Genomic DNA, 14799 nt, shown 5'->3' on the forward strand with positions numbered 1-14799 from the left:
ATAATGTTGCTTCCTGGTATCAGCTATGTTGGCTGAGGCCCCGCCCCTTCTATATGATTTTTTTTATTTTAAATTCTTAGGTTCGAGAAATTTTTTCTGAGTATGATTCCAACTTTTTACCTTTGAGCCTCGATGAGGCCTATCTGGATATCACCGACCATCTAGAAGAACGTCTGACGTGGCCCGAGGAACGGAGAAGATTTGTTGTTAGAACTGGAAGTGGTGAAGATGTAAATCCTCCAGCAGGTATAGAGCCTTAAAAGTAAATCTAGTGATCTTGTCCCCTTCTACATTGATTGGAAGTCTTAACTGATTTTGATTTGGGATTATTTTACATATGTCTAGAACTAATTGTAATTTCTTGGTGTTGCGTTCTTTTACAAATCACAAATTTAAGGTCTTGTTTCTTCATCGTTCCTTTGGGAGACCCAGACCATGGGAGTTTAGCTTCTGCCTCCGGAGGACACACAAAGTACTACACTTAAAAGTGTAGCTCCTCCCTCTGAGCTCATACACCCCCTGGTAGCCAGTCCTAGCCAGTTTATCGCTTTGTGTTCAGGAGGTCATACATCCACACATGCATTCTCATCTGATTGTTTGACTTTTGGAAAGAGTTTGAAGAAAAGCGGGTCCATGTCTGGACTCCTGGCATGTCCCTTCTCACCCCACTGTGTCGGCGGTGTTGTTAAGGTTGATTTACAAGGCTGAAGCCTTACATGCCGCGCTCCTTTACCATCCCTTCTGGGCTCTGGCTTGAAGTGGGAGCCAGCACGGTCTCCATGCCTGGCAGGAGTCCGGTCTCCATCCACAGCCCCTTGAGGATTCTGTTGGACCGGAGCACTCATCCCTAGGGACATGGCCCTGCGTCTCAGCAGCTAAGTACCTGAGACGTTTATGTTGGGGGTCCCGGTTCTTTATTGTAAGGGGAGAGTATGCTGTATGTGATTGTTTTTAACTTTTCCGGCGGGTTCTCCAGCTTTTGCCTGAGAACCGCGCCGATGGTGCCTGCTTGTCGGCCTCGCCGCTTAAATTTAGGCCCCGGCTTCGCCGGAGGCCTAGTTTCGTTTTCCTGCCCTCGCATGTCACTCATGCAGAGGGACAGGTTCGGCTCCTCCCGGCGGCCGTTCTACACAGGGGAGGGACACTCCCCACTGCTGGGGCGTCCCTCCTTCCCGGCAGATCTCTATAGCCCTCCAGTTCCCGCTCTTTTATAGGAACGCCCCTAGTCCCGCCCCCTCCATTTTTCAGGCAGAGTTCACTCTGCTCTGGGACATCCTGCATTCTGCATCTCTGCTGAGGTGCTGCGCTCTGGGGGACCAGGCTTCGGGATCTGGAGGGCACACAACACCGCGCTCAGCGGTCTGGTAAGCCACAGCCGGTCTCCGGTTGTGGACCTCTGTATATTCTCCCTGGGGTTCATTCTCTGCAAAGCCCCCCACTCCAGCAGCATGTCTCACACAAGGAGCAAGGCTCCAAAGCTTTATTCTGCATGCACTGCATGTAAGCTCCTGCTGCCTGAGCCGAGCATTTATCCACACTGTGATGGTTGCTCTAACTTGGCGGTGCCACAGCCTGGAGTCTCACCCCCAGTGGTCTCTCAGGCTGCTGCTGCACCTGTGATTGAACCCCCGGCCTGGGTAGAGTGCTTTTCTAGGTCCATATCCCAGTCATTTGCTGAGTCCATGGGACTTTTGTCCAGGACTTTGATGAATATGCATCAGCCCCCCTCTCAGGGTGCCTCTAATACTCTTGACAGAGGACTCCTATGTATCCCATCGATTTCTCTGAGGGTGACTCAGATCTTAGTGATTTGATTGCTTCTATTAATTCTGTGCTGGATCTCAATCTGCCAGTATCAGAGGAGCAACTCTCTTTGGCAGAAAAACATCAGTTTACCTCGCCTAAGAGAGTGAAGAGTGTGTTCTTTAACCACTCCAGTTTTCAGACCGCTATGACCAAACCCAGGGCCTGCCCTGACAAACGCTTTCCAAAGCGTGGTTCTGATGACCGGTTTCCATTTCCACCTGAGGTGGTCAAGGAGTGGTCTCACTCCCCAAAGGTAGACCCTCCGGTGTCTAGGCTATCAGCCCGGACCGTTGTGTCTGTGGCTGACGGCACCTCACTTAAGGATTCCACTGACCGTCAGATTGACCTTCTTGCCAAATCTGTGTACGAAGCTGCGGGGGCCGCGTTTTCCCCGACTTTTGCAGCAGTGTGGGCTCTCAAAGCCATCTCTGCTTCTCTAGAGGAGATGCATTCCCTCACCAAGGAATCTATGCCTGAGATGGTTACCTTAACTGCTCAGACTTCAGCCTTTTCATCTTATGCCATGTCTGCCATGCTAGAGGCTGCTCACCGCACTGCGGTGGCTTCAGCTAATTCGAGAGTGGAAGGCAGATGCTTCGTCCAAGAAGTTTCTTGCTGGGCTCCCTTTTGCTGGTTCACGGCTGTTTGGTGAACAGCTGGATGAAATCATTAAAGAAGCTACTGGCGGGAAGAGTACTTCCATGCCACAAACTAAGACCAGGAAACCCGCCCAGGGTAGGAATCAATCAAGGTTTCGTTCCTTTCGTTCCTCCAACTGTTCATCCTCTAAGCCTTCCGCCTCGTCCGCTAACTCAGTCAAGGATCAGAAATCCAACTGGCGCCCAAAAGCGCGTCCGCAGAAGACCGCAGGAGGTTCTGCCACTAAGGCAGCTTCCTCATGACTCTCGGCCCGCTCCAGCCACGTCCTTAGTCGGTGGCAGGCTCTCCCACTTTGGCGCCGCTTGGTTAAAGCAGGTCTCCGTGGGTGAGAGACATCATATCTCACGGCTACAGGATAGAATTCTCTTCCAGCTCTCCAAACAGATATTTTCTCTCAACTCCCCCCTGCTCCAAGGCCGCCGCCTTCTCGCAGGCCGTGGCGTCCTTGCAGGCAAACGGAGTGATTGTCCCAGTTCCCGCTGAGGAACGGTTCAGAGGTTTTTACTCAAATCTCTTCCTAGTTCCAAAAAAGGACGGTACCTTCCGGCCCATACTGGATCTCAAGCTTCTCAACAAGCATGTCCGGGTGCGGCATTTTCGCATGGAGTCTCTGCGATCAGTCATTGCCTCTATGACCCAAGGGGAGTTCCTGGCGTCCATCGACATCAGAGATGCCTATCTACATGTGCCAATCGCAGTGTCACATCAGCGTTGGTTACGTTTTGCGATAGGAGAGGATCATTTACAATCCGTGGCTCTCCCCTTCGGGTTAGCCACGGCCCCTCGGGTATTCACCAAGGTCATGGCGGCAGTGATTGCGGTCCTGCACCTCCAGGGGTCAGCAGTGCTTCCTTATCTGGACGACCTTCTGGTCAAGGGTCCATCCAGCGCAGACTGTCAGCGGAGTGTTTCGCTCACTCTCGCCACCCTAGCCCAATTCGGGTGGATTGTCAATCTTCCCAAATCCACTCTGACTCCGACTCAGAGTCTCCCGTACCTAGGGATGCAGTTCGAGACTTTGCCGGCACTTGTGAAGTTGCCCTTAATCAAACAGCAGTCTCTCCGGCTAGCGGTCCGCTCTCTCCTGAGGCCCCGCCGTTATTCCCTCAGGTGCCTGATGCAGGTGCTGGGTTAAATGGTGGCTTCCATGGAGGCGGTTCCCTTTGCCCAGTTCCATCTGCGTCCTCTGCAGCTGGACATTCTCCGCTGTTGGGACAAGCGGCCTTCCTCCTTACAGAGGTTAGTGGCTCTGTCGCCACGGACCAGGACCTCTCTTCAGTGGTGGCTTCGACCCCTCTCCCTGTCCCAAGGGCGCTCCTTCCTGGCTCTGTCCTGGGTCATTCTCACCACGGATGCCAGCCTATCCGGCTGGGGAGCGGTACATCTCCACCACAGAGCTCAGGGCACTTGGACTCTGTCCGAGTCAGCCCTTTCAGTCAATGTGCTGGAAACCAGAGCTGTGCTTCTAGCTCTCCTAGCCTTTCACCTCCTGTTGGCGGGCAGGCACATTCGAGTCCAGTCAGACAACGCGACAGCGGTTGCCTACATCAATCACCAAGGCGGGACACGCAGCCGCCTGGCAATGATGGAGGTCCAACGCATTCTTCAATGGGCGGAGGACTCAAAGTCCACCATATCCGCAGTCCACATCCCTGGCGTAGAAAACTGGGAGGCAGATTATCTCAGCCGTCAATCCGTGGACGGTGGCGAGTGGTCTCTGCACCCGGCAGTGTTTCAGTCAATCTGCCGCAAGTGGGGCACTCCGGACGTGGACCTAATCGCATCCCGTCACAACAACAAGGTTCCGGTTTACGTGGCTCGCTCCCACGATCCTCAGGCCTTCACCGCGGACGCTCTGGTTCAAGACTGGTCCCAGTTTCGTCTGTTTTACGTGTTTCCCCCTCTAGCTCTCTTGCCCAGAGTCCTGCGCAAGATCAGAATGGAGGGCCGTCGAGTCATCCTCATTGCACCGGACTGGCCCAGGTGAGCTTGGTATCCGGACCTGCTCCAACTGTCCGTGGAGATGCTGTGGCATCTTCCGGACCGTCCAGACCTGCTCTCGCAAGGTCCGTTTTTCCGCCCGAATTCTGCGGCACTCAAATTGACGGTGTGGCTCTTGAGTCCTGGATTTTGACAGCTTCTGGTATTCCTCCTGAAGTCATCTCCACTATGACTCGGGCCCGTAAGTCTTCCTCCGTCAAGATCTATCACAGGACTTGGAAAATTTTCCTGTCCTGGTGTCGCTCTTCCGGCCATTCTCCTTGGCCATTTTCGTTGCCGACCCTTCTGTCTTTTTTACATTCCGGTCTGCAGCTAGGACTGTCCCTCAACTCTCTCAAGGGACAAGTCTCAGCTCTATCAGTGCTGTTCCAGCGGCGTCTCGCCCGGCTGGCTCAGATCCGCCCCTTCATGCAAGGTGCGTCTCACATCATTCCGCCTTATCGGCGGCCCTTGGATCCCTGGGACCTTAACTTGGTCCTCACGGTAATGCAGAAACCCCCCTTTGAGCCTCTTAGGGAGGTTTCTTTGTATCGTCTTTCTCAAAAGGTGGCCTTTCTAGTTGCCATAACTTCTCTCAGGAGAGTCTCTGATTTGGCTGCGCTCTCCTCGGAGTCACCTTTTTTGGTTTTTCACCAAGACAAGGTAGTTCTCCGTCCGACCCCGGACTTTCTTCCTAAGGTGGTCTCTCCCTTCCACCTTAACCAGGATATTTCGTTGCCTTCCTTCTGTCCGGCCCCTGTTCATCGCTTTGAGAAAGCGCTGCATACTCTAGATCTGGTGCGTGCTCTCCGGATTTATGTGTCTCGCACCGCTGCGCTTAGGCGGTGCACCTCTCTTTTTGTGCTAACCACAGGGCGGCGCAAGGGTCTCTCTGCTTCTAAGCCGACCTTGGCCCGTTGGATTAGATCGACCATTTCAGACGCCTACCAGAGTACGCAGGCGCCTCCCCCGCCGGGGATCAAAGCACACTCGACCAGAGCTGTCTGTGCCTCTTGGGCTTTTAGGCACCAGGCTACGGCTCAACAAGTCTGTCAGGCTGCCACTTGGGCTAGCCTGCATACCTTCTCGAAGCACTACCAAGTGCATGCTCATGCTTCGGCAGATGCGAGCTTGGGCAGACGCATCCTTCAGGCGGCGGTCGCCCATTTGTGAAGTTAGGTTCTGCCTACTTCTTAGTTTTTTCTGTTTATTCCCACCCAGGGACAGCTTTGGAACGTCCCATGGTCTGGGTCTCCCAAAGGAACGATGAAGAAAAAGAGAATTTTGTTACTTACCGTAAATTCTTTTTCTTATAGTTCCGTATTGGGAGACCCAGCACCCTCCCTGTTGCCTGTTGGCAATTTTCTTGTTCCGTGTGTTATCACCGGCTGTTGTCGTGGACAGAGTCTCCGGTTGTTCCGGTTCTTACTCGGTTCTACTTGTGGGTGGCTATTCTCCTTCAGCTTTTGCACTAAACTGGCTAGATCTGGTTATCTAGGGGGTGTATAAGCTCAGAGGGAGGAGCTACACTTTTTAGTGTAGTATTTTGTGTGTCCTCCGGAGGCAGAAGCTAAACACCCATGGTCTGGGTCTCCCAATACGGAACTATAAGAAAAAGAATTTACGTTAAGTAACAAAATTCTCTTTTTTTTGGACATCGCTGTTCATAATGTCTTTCATTAAGTCAATGATTCTCAACTAGTGGCAGAGACGCTGCAATTTTCTCCTCTTCAATGGGGAATTGATATCTTTCCCATCTCCAAAAGTTAGGTCATATTTTTGCATATGTGTAGTAAGGCGTGTTTAAAAAAAAAAAAAAAAAAAAGTATCTTTGTACTATAGAATAGTTGTGGATGGTAGACAGAATGAAATATTTTAGTGTTATAGGGAATCTGTCAGCAGGTTTTTGCTACCTCATCTGTGAGCAGCAGGTTATAGGCAAGGAGATTTTTAATCTAACAATATATCACTTAGATTACTGGCTGCAGCCTTTCTGACACAATGTGCATTTTTAGCTTTAGTAATGTAGCTGAACCCAGGGAGCTGCACACCAGACTCTTTATAGAGATTGTACAAGGAAGTGATGTGTCAAGCACAGGAATGGGCATGCCGGACTGCCATGCACCTGCCAGCTAGACCTAGCAATGATGATTACCAAGCGATAAAGCATTTAGTTTAAGTGAACAACAGCACACAGCCTGATAAGAGAGGCATAGTTGATTTTTGTTTTTCAACTCTTACAGCATGCTGGCTTCAAATTACATAGCAAAATCCTGCTGACAGATTCTCATTAAAAACTACAGTATCTACACCTTTGTATATATAGTTAGTACATTTAATGTATTACGTGGAAATAAACATTTGTGCATTTCATTTTCCGTAAACCTTTTTTTTTTTTCTTCACCATTTTTCCCTCTGCCGCTTACATGCGTTACAACACACTGCGAGCTGCTTGCTTCGGCTCAGTCTGAATCCCAACTACCAGCTCCGTCTCAAGCACCCCTTTCTCCTCTCATGAGAGTACACCTACCCTCAGATCAAATCAGAATTGACCTTACCTGTTCATGAGATGAGGCATTAGAGACTATGTTTGGCTAAATAGAACTGGGCAGGTACTGTAAGATATGCAACCTGCAGAAAAGAAACAAAAAATGAAAAGCTTTGCAGAAATATTGATACACAGTAAAAAAAAAAATATAAAGCTGCTCATCGCCAATCTGGAAAGCCACTGCCGGTCATTGACCGTGCATTGCGGTTTCAGATCGGACCGATGTGCATGAATGAGTCCTTAATCTGCAATTGAAGTGTAAAGAGCTGCATGAAATTGTGCGGGTGTGGCAGCCAGATTTCCCATAAAGAAGGCAGAGGTGGTTTATTAACCGTCTCTACCTTCCTGATCGCTATATAATCATCACTGAACAAGCGCTCGGTATACATTATAGGAAACAGGCCTTATGACCCTGTGACTCAATTTGCCCTGTAATTGGGGCCAATATTCGAGTCCCAGTTAGAGGGTAAATCAGATATATATTAAAAAAAAGTCTTAAAATGTACAACTGCCACCCCGAAATTATTTTATGAATTTATGGGGGGCACAATATGTGAAATAAATCATTTAAAAAAAAATAGGAAAAAATTAAAAAACAAACCCCATATTGTTGCTACTATAAATGCCCTTGTCAAGATTAAAAAAACATGTCTGAAGTATAAGAATATTTTTATCAATGAGGGAACAAAATGTAAAATCGGTCAGTGGTCCTCTTATGGATTTCATAAGAAAGAGTGAAAAACCGACGTATATTTTACTATTTTTCCTTAAGAAAATCATCTGATATCTGAGGAAATAAGAATATGGAAAAAACAAAAATGATTCCTCCCGTAACGTGTAAAAACAAGGAACAATTATGTGAATGTCTGAACAAATTTGTATGATTGAGCTCCTAAAGGGAATCTGTCACCAGGTGTTTGCTATTTAATCAGAGAGCAGCAGGATGAAGTGTCACAGACCCTGATTCCAAGGATGTTACTTGCTCAGCAGCTTGCTGTAGTTTCAGTGAAATCAGTGTTTTATCAGCTGGAGATTACTACTCCAGGACTCAGGCAGTCCAGAAAATGTAACCCCGTCCCCAACACTGATTGGCAGCTTGCATATGATGTACACAGGAAGCTGCCACTCAGAGATATAGGTAGGTTACATACTACCCTGCATTCTGAACACTTCTACATCTATTATTATTATTTATTATTATAGCGCCATCAATTCCATGGCGCTTTACATGTGAAAGGGGTGTACATAATAGGGACAAGTACAATATTCATAAACAGTACAAGGCACAGACAGGTACAAAAGGAGAGAGGTCCCTGCCCGCGAGGGCTCACAGTCTACAAGGGATAGGTGAGGATACAGTAGGTGAGGGTAGCTGGGAAAACGGGGATTATATCAAGACTGCATCTAGCAGTCCAATAAGTGATACATTGTTGGAATCGGGGTCTTAGCTACTACATCATGCTACTGTCAGATTTGTTAGCAAAAAACTGTTGACAGATTCTCTTTAAAGCCGTGTGTATGAAAAAAAAATGTGCCTGGTCAAGAATGATGTTGTCTTGAACTTGATACAGAGATTTTCCAGGACTATAACCTTGATATTGTCCCTGGGACTCCCATAGATAAGCACAATGAAGGGATATGATACCACATCTCCTGTTATTACAATGATCAACGGGGTGCCCCAAAGTTCAGACTCTCAGTAATCAAACATTTATAGCCTATCTTAAAGGGAATCCATTACCAGGTTCTGCTTCTCTGTCGATGTTTTTATGAAATTCCTGGCTGAGTAGTCTTCTTCATTATATACTCTTCCACTACTGATTAAACACTTTCTGCCTATGCACAGTATATCGAGAAGGCTGTCAATCAGCTGGGGTTTGGGGAAGGGTTGCAGTAGAACACGAGGGTTTCATGAATAAAATGAGTAATACAGTGCTGGAATCTTGTTCTCTGCTTGTCCTTGTCTAGATTTGGAGCGTATTAAGGCCGATGGAGAAGAAACCCTTTGCACGTCACCGATCCTCTTTGAGGACAGTCCTCCCTTTCTGCCAGACCAATGCCTCGACTCCGCCAGACAAGATCCCGAGTGTCAGAAGAAAGAACAGGAAAATGCTTTTGTCTTTGGAACGTCAGCAGAGGAAGCTGTAAGAGAAATGAGGTTTCGCATAGAACAGAAAACCACCCTGACCGCCAGTGCAGGTAAGGGTTAACTCCTCTTGTCTAGCGCTATGTGATCGGAGCTCCTGCTTTGCCAATGCAATCTGTCATCAATGATTGGATCATTTCAATGTCATGGTACCTCTTACTTGAGTTCATTTCTCTGCAAATGTTTTTCTTGTTAAGAATAAGGATGTCGTGCCTGGACGCTTAGTGCAGAACTAGCCAGGCAGCGTGGCCATTCTCTTCTGCGTTGTCCGCCAACATAAATGGGAAGATATTTACAATCCAGCTCTGATTTTCACCAAAAATTCCCTGTGTTGACATTAGAGCTCAATGATAAAATTCTGCGTGCCAGCAGCCACCACCAGAGGGAGCTAATGAGCTTATGCAACACCCAAAATTCTAACCACTGCCAGAATTCAATTATATTTAACTAAAAGGTGGCCCGATTCTAATGTATTGGGTAGTCTAGAATGTGTATGTAGGTTAGCAAATTGAATAATAATGTAATGAATGGACTGGATGGGCTAGGTTTAATTTAGTATATTCTTATAATTGTTTATTGGTTTTAAAATGACAAACGCGGTGTGCGGGGGGTGGAGCCGAGCGGGGCCATGGCGCTGAGGACGTCAGTGCTGGGGACTGCATGGCTGGGGACAGGTGACTATTCGTGTGTGTGTGTATTTGTGTGTGTTCAGTGTATATATGAGGAGGGCGGAGTGCGGGTGGGGGGTGGAGCCAAGTGGGGTAATGTGTGCGGGGGGCGGAGGTGAGCGGTGGGTATGTGTCGGCTGGGTTGCCGGCTTGGGCTCCTGGGGGTGCAGCACTCACCGAGGAGTCGGGGCTCCATGTGGGTGAGGGGAGAGGTGTCGGACGTCGTCCTGTCGGCCCGTAGTTCGGGCTGTTCAGTTAGCTGAGCCGTTGGTCGCAGGCTCTTTAGCGCGCGCGGTGTGGCGACGGTTGTTACTGTAATGACGTCATTTTGGAGCAAGACACAGACAGAATAAGGCAATTTTAATATATTATATAATATATATATATATATATATATTTTATATCTGTGCATAAAAATTTTAAATTCTATATCTAAAAACCTGAACTCCACAAGGTATAAAGCTATACAAAACAATTAGAGGGGTTGCTGGATGACTCAAAAAGTCTTCTAATTGTTTGCAGTTGTAACTTAAAGGGAATCTGTCACCAGGTTTTTGCTCCCCCATCTGAGAGCAGCATAATGTAGAGACAGGGACCCTGATTTCAGCGATGTGTCACTTACTGAGCTGTTTGCTGTCATTTTGATAAAATCAATGTTTTCTCTGCTGCAGATGTAAGTTATACAGAGCTCATGAATATGCTGGACTACCTGCAGCACGTCAAGTAGTCCTGTAATGATAATTTACTGCTGATTAATCAATGATTTTATCAAAGCTAAGCAGCCTAGTAAGTGTCACATGGCTAGAATCAGGGTCTCTGCCCCTATGTTATGATGCCCTTACATGAGGTGTTAAAAATCTTATGACAGATTCCCTTTAATGAAGCGTACTAATATATTTAAATTCTGAAAACTCTACAGATGGCCTGATTTCAGTCCTTGTTGTGTGGTCCCAGAAACTACTCCTATCTAAGCAGAGGCGTCCCTTCCTGCTCTTATGTGATATTGTGGAGGCTTTCTTGCTCTGTATCATCATATCACCATATCTGGGTGGCACTGCATGTATCACGGGCTTCATAAAGCCCATTGGTAATTTTAAAGGGGTTGTCCCATGTGGGCCACATTTTACATCAGAAATATCTGATTGAGCAGTAGGACCCGCATCTTGATCACTGGATCGCACTGTTTAGTGTCCAGTATGGAGAATTGGCCTTATATGTGCTTCTGAATAATTTGTATGGGAGTCCCAAAAATTGCTGTGCATGTGTTTTCTGCCATTTTTGGAACTTGTTAACAAAGCAATGGACGGAGCTGCCCATGCGCAGCCACCTCTCGGCTGACGGTGTTTGAAATCGGACTATCCCTTTTTTGTGCTCTGTGTGAGCAATGGATCGCACACCAGCCATTGTGAACCTAAAGGGCCCGTTACACGCTACGATATATTTAACGATATGTCGTTGGGGTCACGTTGTTAGTGACGCACATCCGGCGTCGTTAGAGATATTGTCGCGTGTGACAGCTACGAGCGACTGTGATCGAGCAAAAATACTCACCTTATCATTGCTCGTGGACACGTTGCTCATTTTCTAAAAATCGCACGTCCTGTTGTTCATTGTTCCTGAGGCAGCACACATCGCTGTGTGTGACACCCCGGGAGCGATGAACACAGCTTACCTGCGTCCCGCCGGCAATGCGGAAGGAAGGAGGTGGGTGGGATGTTACGTCCCGCTCATCTCCTCCCCTCCGCTTCTATTGGGCGGCCGCTGTGTGACGTCGCTGTGACGCTGGCAGAAAGAAGAGAAAAGCTACTGCATATAAACAGATGCACACCAATAATAAATAAAATGAACAGGAAGCCTTTATTGGGTACAAAATGTAAAAAACATTAAAACCAAGGTGCAACATAAAAGACAAACAGGAGGTGAGGTAAGCCCGCCCTGGGCCAAGTACAATGAATAAGAATAACAATATCGCGCACCTGAACGCCAATATACAATGCTGAAAAACAGTCAATACACAGATGCGACAACAGGTAATGCAAAGATCGTATATAGCAATTCAAAATATCAAAAGATATGATGCGTGAGAATAACCTGTATCAGAATGATAAGTACAGCAAAGTACAGGGTACACCAACCCAATGTGGAATAATGAATGGAACACTCATAAATACATAGGTATCAAACATGGACCTAAAGCACAAGACATGAAGTAGGTATCTAGTGATAAGTATGCTAAGCCCGCTATTGAAGTACAAAACAATATGTAGAGAATTTACAGACAATATAGCGGCGGGCTAGCAACGCACAGAACTGGCACACTGGGATGCAGAGGTCACTAGAGTATATAGACAAATGCCAAAAAATAACTTGGGAAAAATTGCATGAGATCAAGAGCAGATAATGTGCATACTGGACCTACTCAGCAAGTGCAGGTAGTGCAGACAAAAGCATCAGGTAGCTGGCATTGGATTCCTAAAAATAGGACATGTGCACCACTGCTGGACCTCAATGTGACTGGAGATGTATGAATCCAGGTGGCCACAAGCACAAACCGTGCAGATGGTAGGGTCAAGGAGAAAAAATCAGAGGCCAGCAATGGGAAATATTGGACGCAGGCAAGGTGCAGCAAGATGCCCAGGGCGGCTGGGCCAACGCGTATCGCCGCGAGAGCGGCTTCCTCAGGGAAAGTGCGCTGTGACGCTGAACGTCCCTCCCCCTTCAGGAAGAGGATGGTTGCCGCCCACAGCAAGGTCGTTCGGGAGGTAAGTACGTGGGACGGGGGGGGGGTTACCGACTTTGTGCGACACGGGTAACAAATTGCCCGTGACGCACAAACGATGGGGGCGGGTGCGATCGCATGATAAATCGCCGCGTGTAAAGCAGCCTTTAGTGCATAAGGGCTATTTTTCTTGAAGAATTCAGTTCCTCAAAGAAAGAATAGCAAATTTACAGATCCGACTAGTGCATATGAATAGCGGGCAGCTCCTATACCTGCGCACATTGCAGACGGGCACTCGGAGCTGCACACAGGGCCACGATGTCCACAATTTGCGGGCGACACTGGCCTGGGAAATTCAACACCTATGTGAACTTAGCCTAACTGTCCCTGAGCTGCACATGTGAACAATGCCATATTTTTTTCTAATTAGCTGCCTCTAATATAATGGGGTTTGGCTTTTCTTACCTGCCTACAAGCGCTCGTCCTCTCATGGGTTAGTTTCTTATCTGCCTGACAATCCATTTCACCACTGACTTAACAAATGTCTCAGTAACACATTATAAGCAAATTACTGCAGCCGTCATATTGCAGATTACATTCTCAACGATTAATTCCCACGTGTGCGACGTCTCGTACAGTGCAATTACCCACTTCAGGCTTATCGCTCATTTCTCACTTGTTTTTATCTTTAATCCTCAGACACAGTTGTTAGCGAAAGAAATGCATTTTTTTCTTTTTTTTTTTCTTTTTTTGTTAAAGCCGATCGACATGTTACAATTACATTTTGAGATTGAGATAGATATGTGTATATTGTATATACAGTGGGGAAAATAAGTATTTGATACACTGACGATTTTCCAAGTTTTCCAACCTACAAAGAATGAAGAGGTCAGTAATTTTTCTCATAGGTACTCTTCACCTTTGATAGATAGAATTCCCCAAAAATCCAGAAAATCACATTGTAGGATTTTTAAATAATTAATTTGTCTTTATTGCATGAAATAAGTATTTGATAACCAACCAGGAAGAATTCTGGCTCTCACAGACGTGTTATTTTTCCTACTCTGCACTCATTACCTGTATTAATTGCATCTGTTTGAACTTGTTAACGATATAAAAGACACCTGTCCACACACTCAATTAATCACTCTCCAACCTCTCGACCATGGCCAAGACCAAAGAACTGTCTAAGGACACCATGGACAAAATTGTAGTTCTGCACAAGGCTGGGATAGGCTACAGGACAATAGGCAAGCAGCTTGGTGAAAAGGCAACAACTGTTGGCACAATTAGTAGAAAATGGAAGAAACACAAGATGAATGTCAATCTTACGCAGTCTGGGGCTCTCTACCTTTAAGGATGATTCTGCAAAAGGTTAGGAATCAGCCCAACTACACGGGAGGACCTGGAAAATTACCTGAAGAGAGCTGCGACCACAGTCTCAAAGATTAGTTAGTAACACTACGCCATCCTTGATTTAAATCCTGCAGGGCACGCAGGGTCCCCCTGCTCACGCCAGCACATGTCCAGGCCCGTTTGAATTTAGCCAATGACCATTTGGATGGTCCAGAGGAGGGAAGGGTGAAGGTCATGTGGTCAAATGAGACTAAAATAGAACTTTTTGGTAACAACTCCACTCGCCATGTTTGAAGGAAGAAGGATGAGTACAACCACATGAACATCGTCCTAATTGTGAATCATGGGGGTGGAAACAGCATAGTGTGGAGGTGCTTTTCTTCATAAGGGATAGGACTACTGCACTGTATTGAAGGCAGGATTGATGGGTTAATGTATTGCAAGATTTTGGCCAATAATCTCCATCCCTCAGTAACCATTGGAGATGGGTCATGCCTGGATCTTTCAGGATGTCAATGACCCAATACACACAGCCAGGCAACTAATCAACTAATCAGTTAATCAGTGGCTCCATAAGAAGCATTTCAAGGTCCTGGAGTGCCCTAGCCAGTCTTCAGATCTAAACCCAGTAGAAAATCTTTGGAGGGAGCTGAAACAGCGACAGCAAAGTCGCAAAACAGCAAAGTTTAATCTGCTCAATTTGACCATAGAGGACTGGAGTAAGGTAATCTTCTCTAATGAGTCTAATTTTCCCGCTTTGCCCAACACCTGGTCGTCTAATGGTTAGACAGAGACCTAGAGAGGCGCACAAGCCACAGTGCTTGCACCCACTGTGAAATTTGGTGGAGGATCGGTGATGATCTGGGGATGCTTCTGCAAGGCTGGAATTGGGCACGTTAAACTTTGTGAAGAACAT

General features: G+C 47.1%; 1 protein-coding gene across 2 annotated transcripts in view; it reads left to right on the forward strand.

Moving 5' to 3' along the window:
• The window catches only part of POLK (DNA polymerase kappa), a 158067-nt gene that overhangs the window by 80880 nt on the left and 62388 nt on the right, over positions 1-14799 (forward strand). For both annotated transcript variants that reach the window (XM_075325483.1, XM_075325492.1), the window contains 2 exons: positions 81-246; positions 8963-9193. In XM_075325483.1, coding sequence (XP_075181598.1) covers positions 81-246; positions 8963-9193 — 397 coding nt within the window. The remainder of the gene's footprint in view (positions 1-80; positions 247-8962; positions 9194-14799) is intronic.

This window comes from Anomaloglossus baeobatrachus, chromosome 1 (assembly GCF_048569485.1).
Source record: "Anomaloglossus baeobatrachus isolate aAnoBae1 chromosome 1, aAnoBae1.hap1, whole genome shotgun sequence".
Classification (NCBI taxonomy): Eukaryota; Metazoa; Chordata; class Amphibia; order Anura; family Aromobatidae; genus Anomaloglossus; species Anomaloglossus baeobatrachus.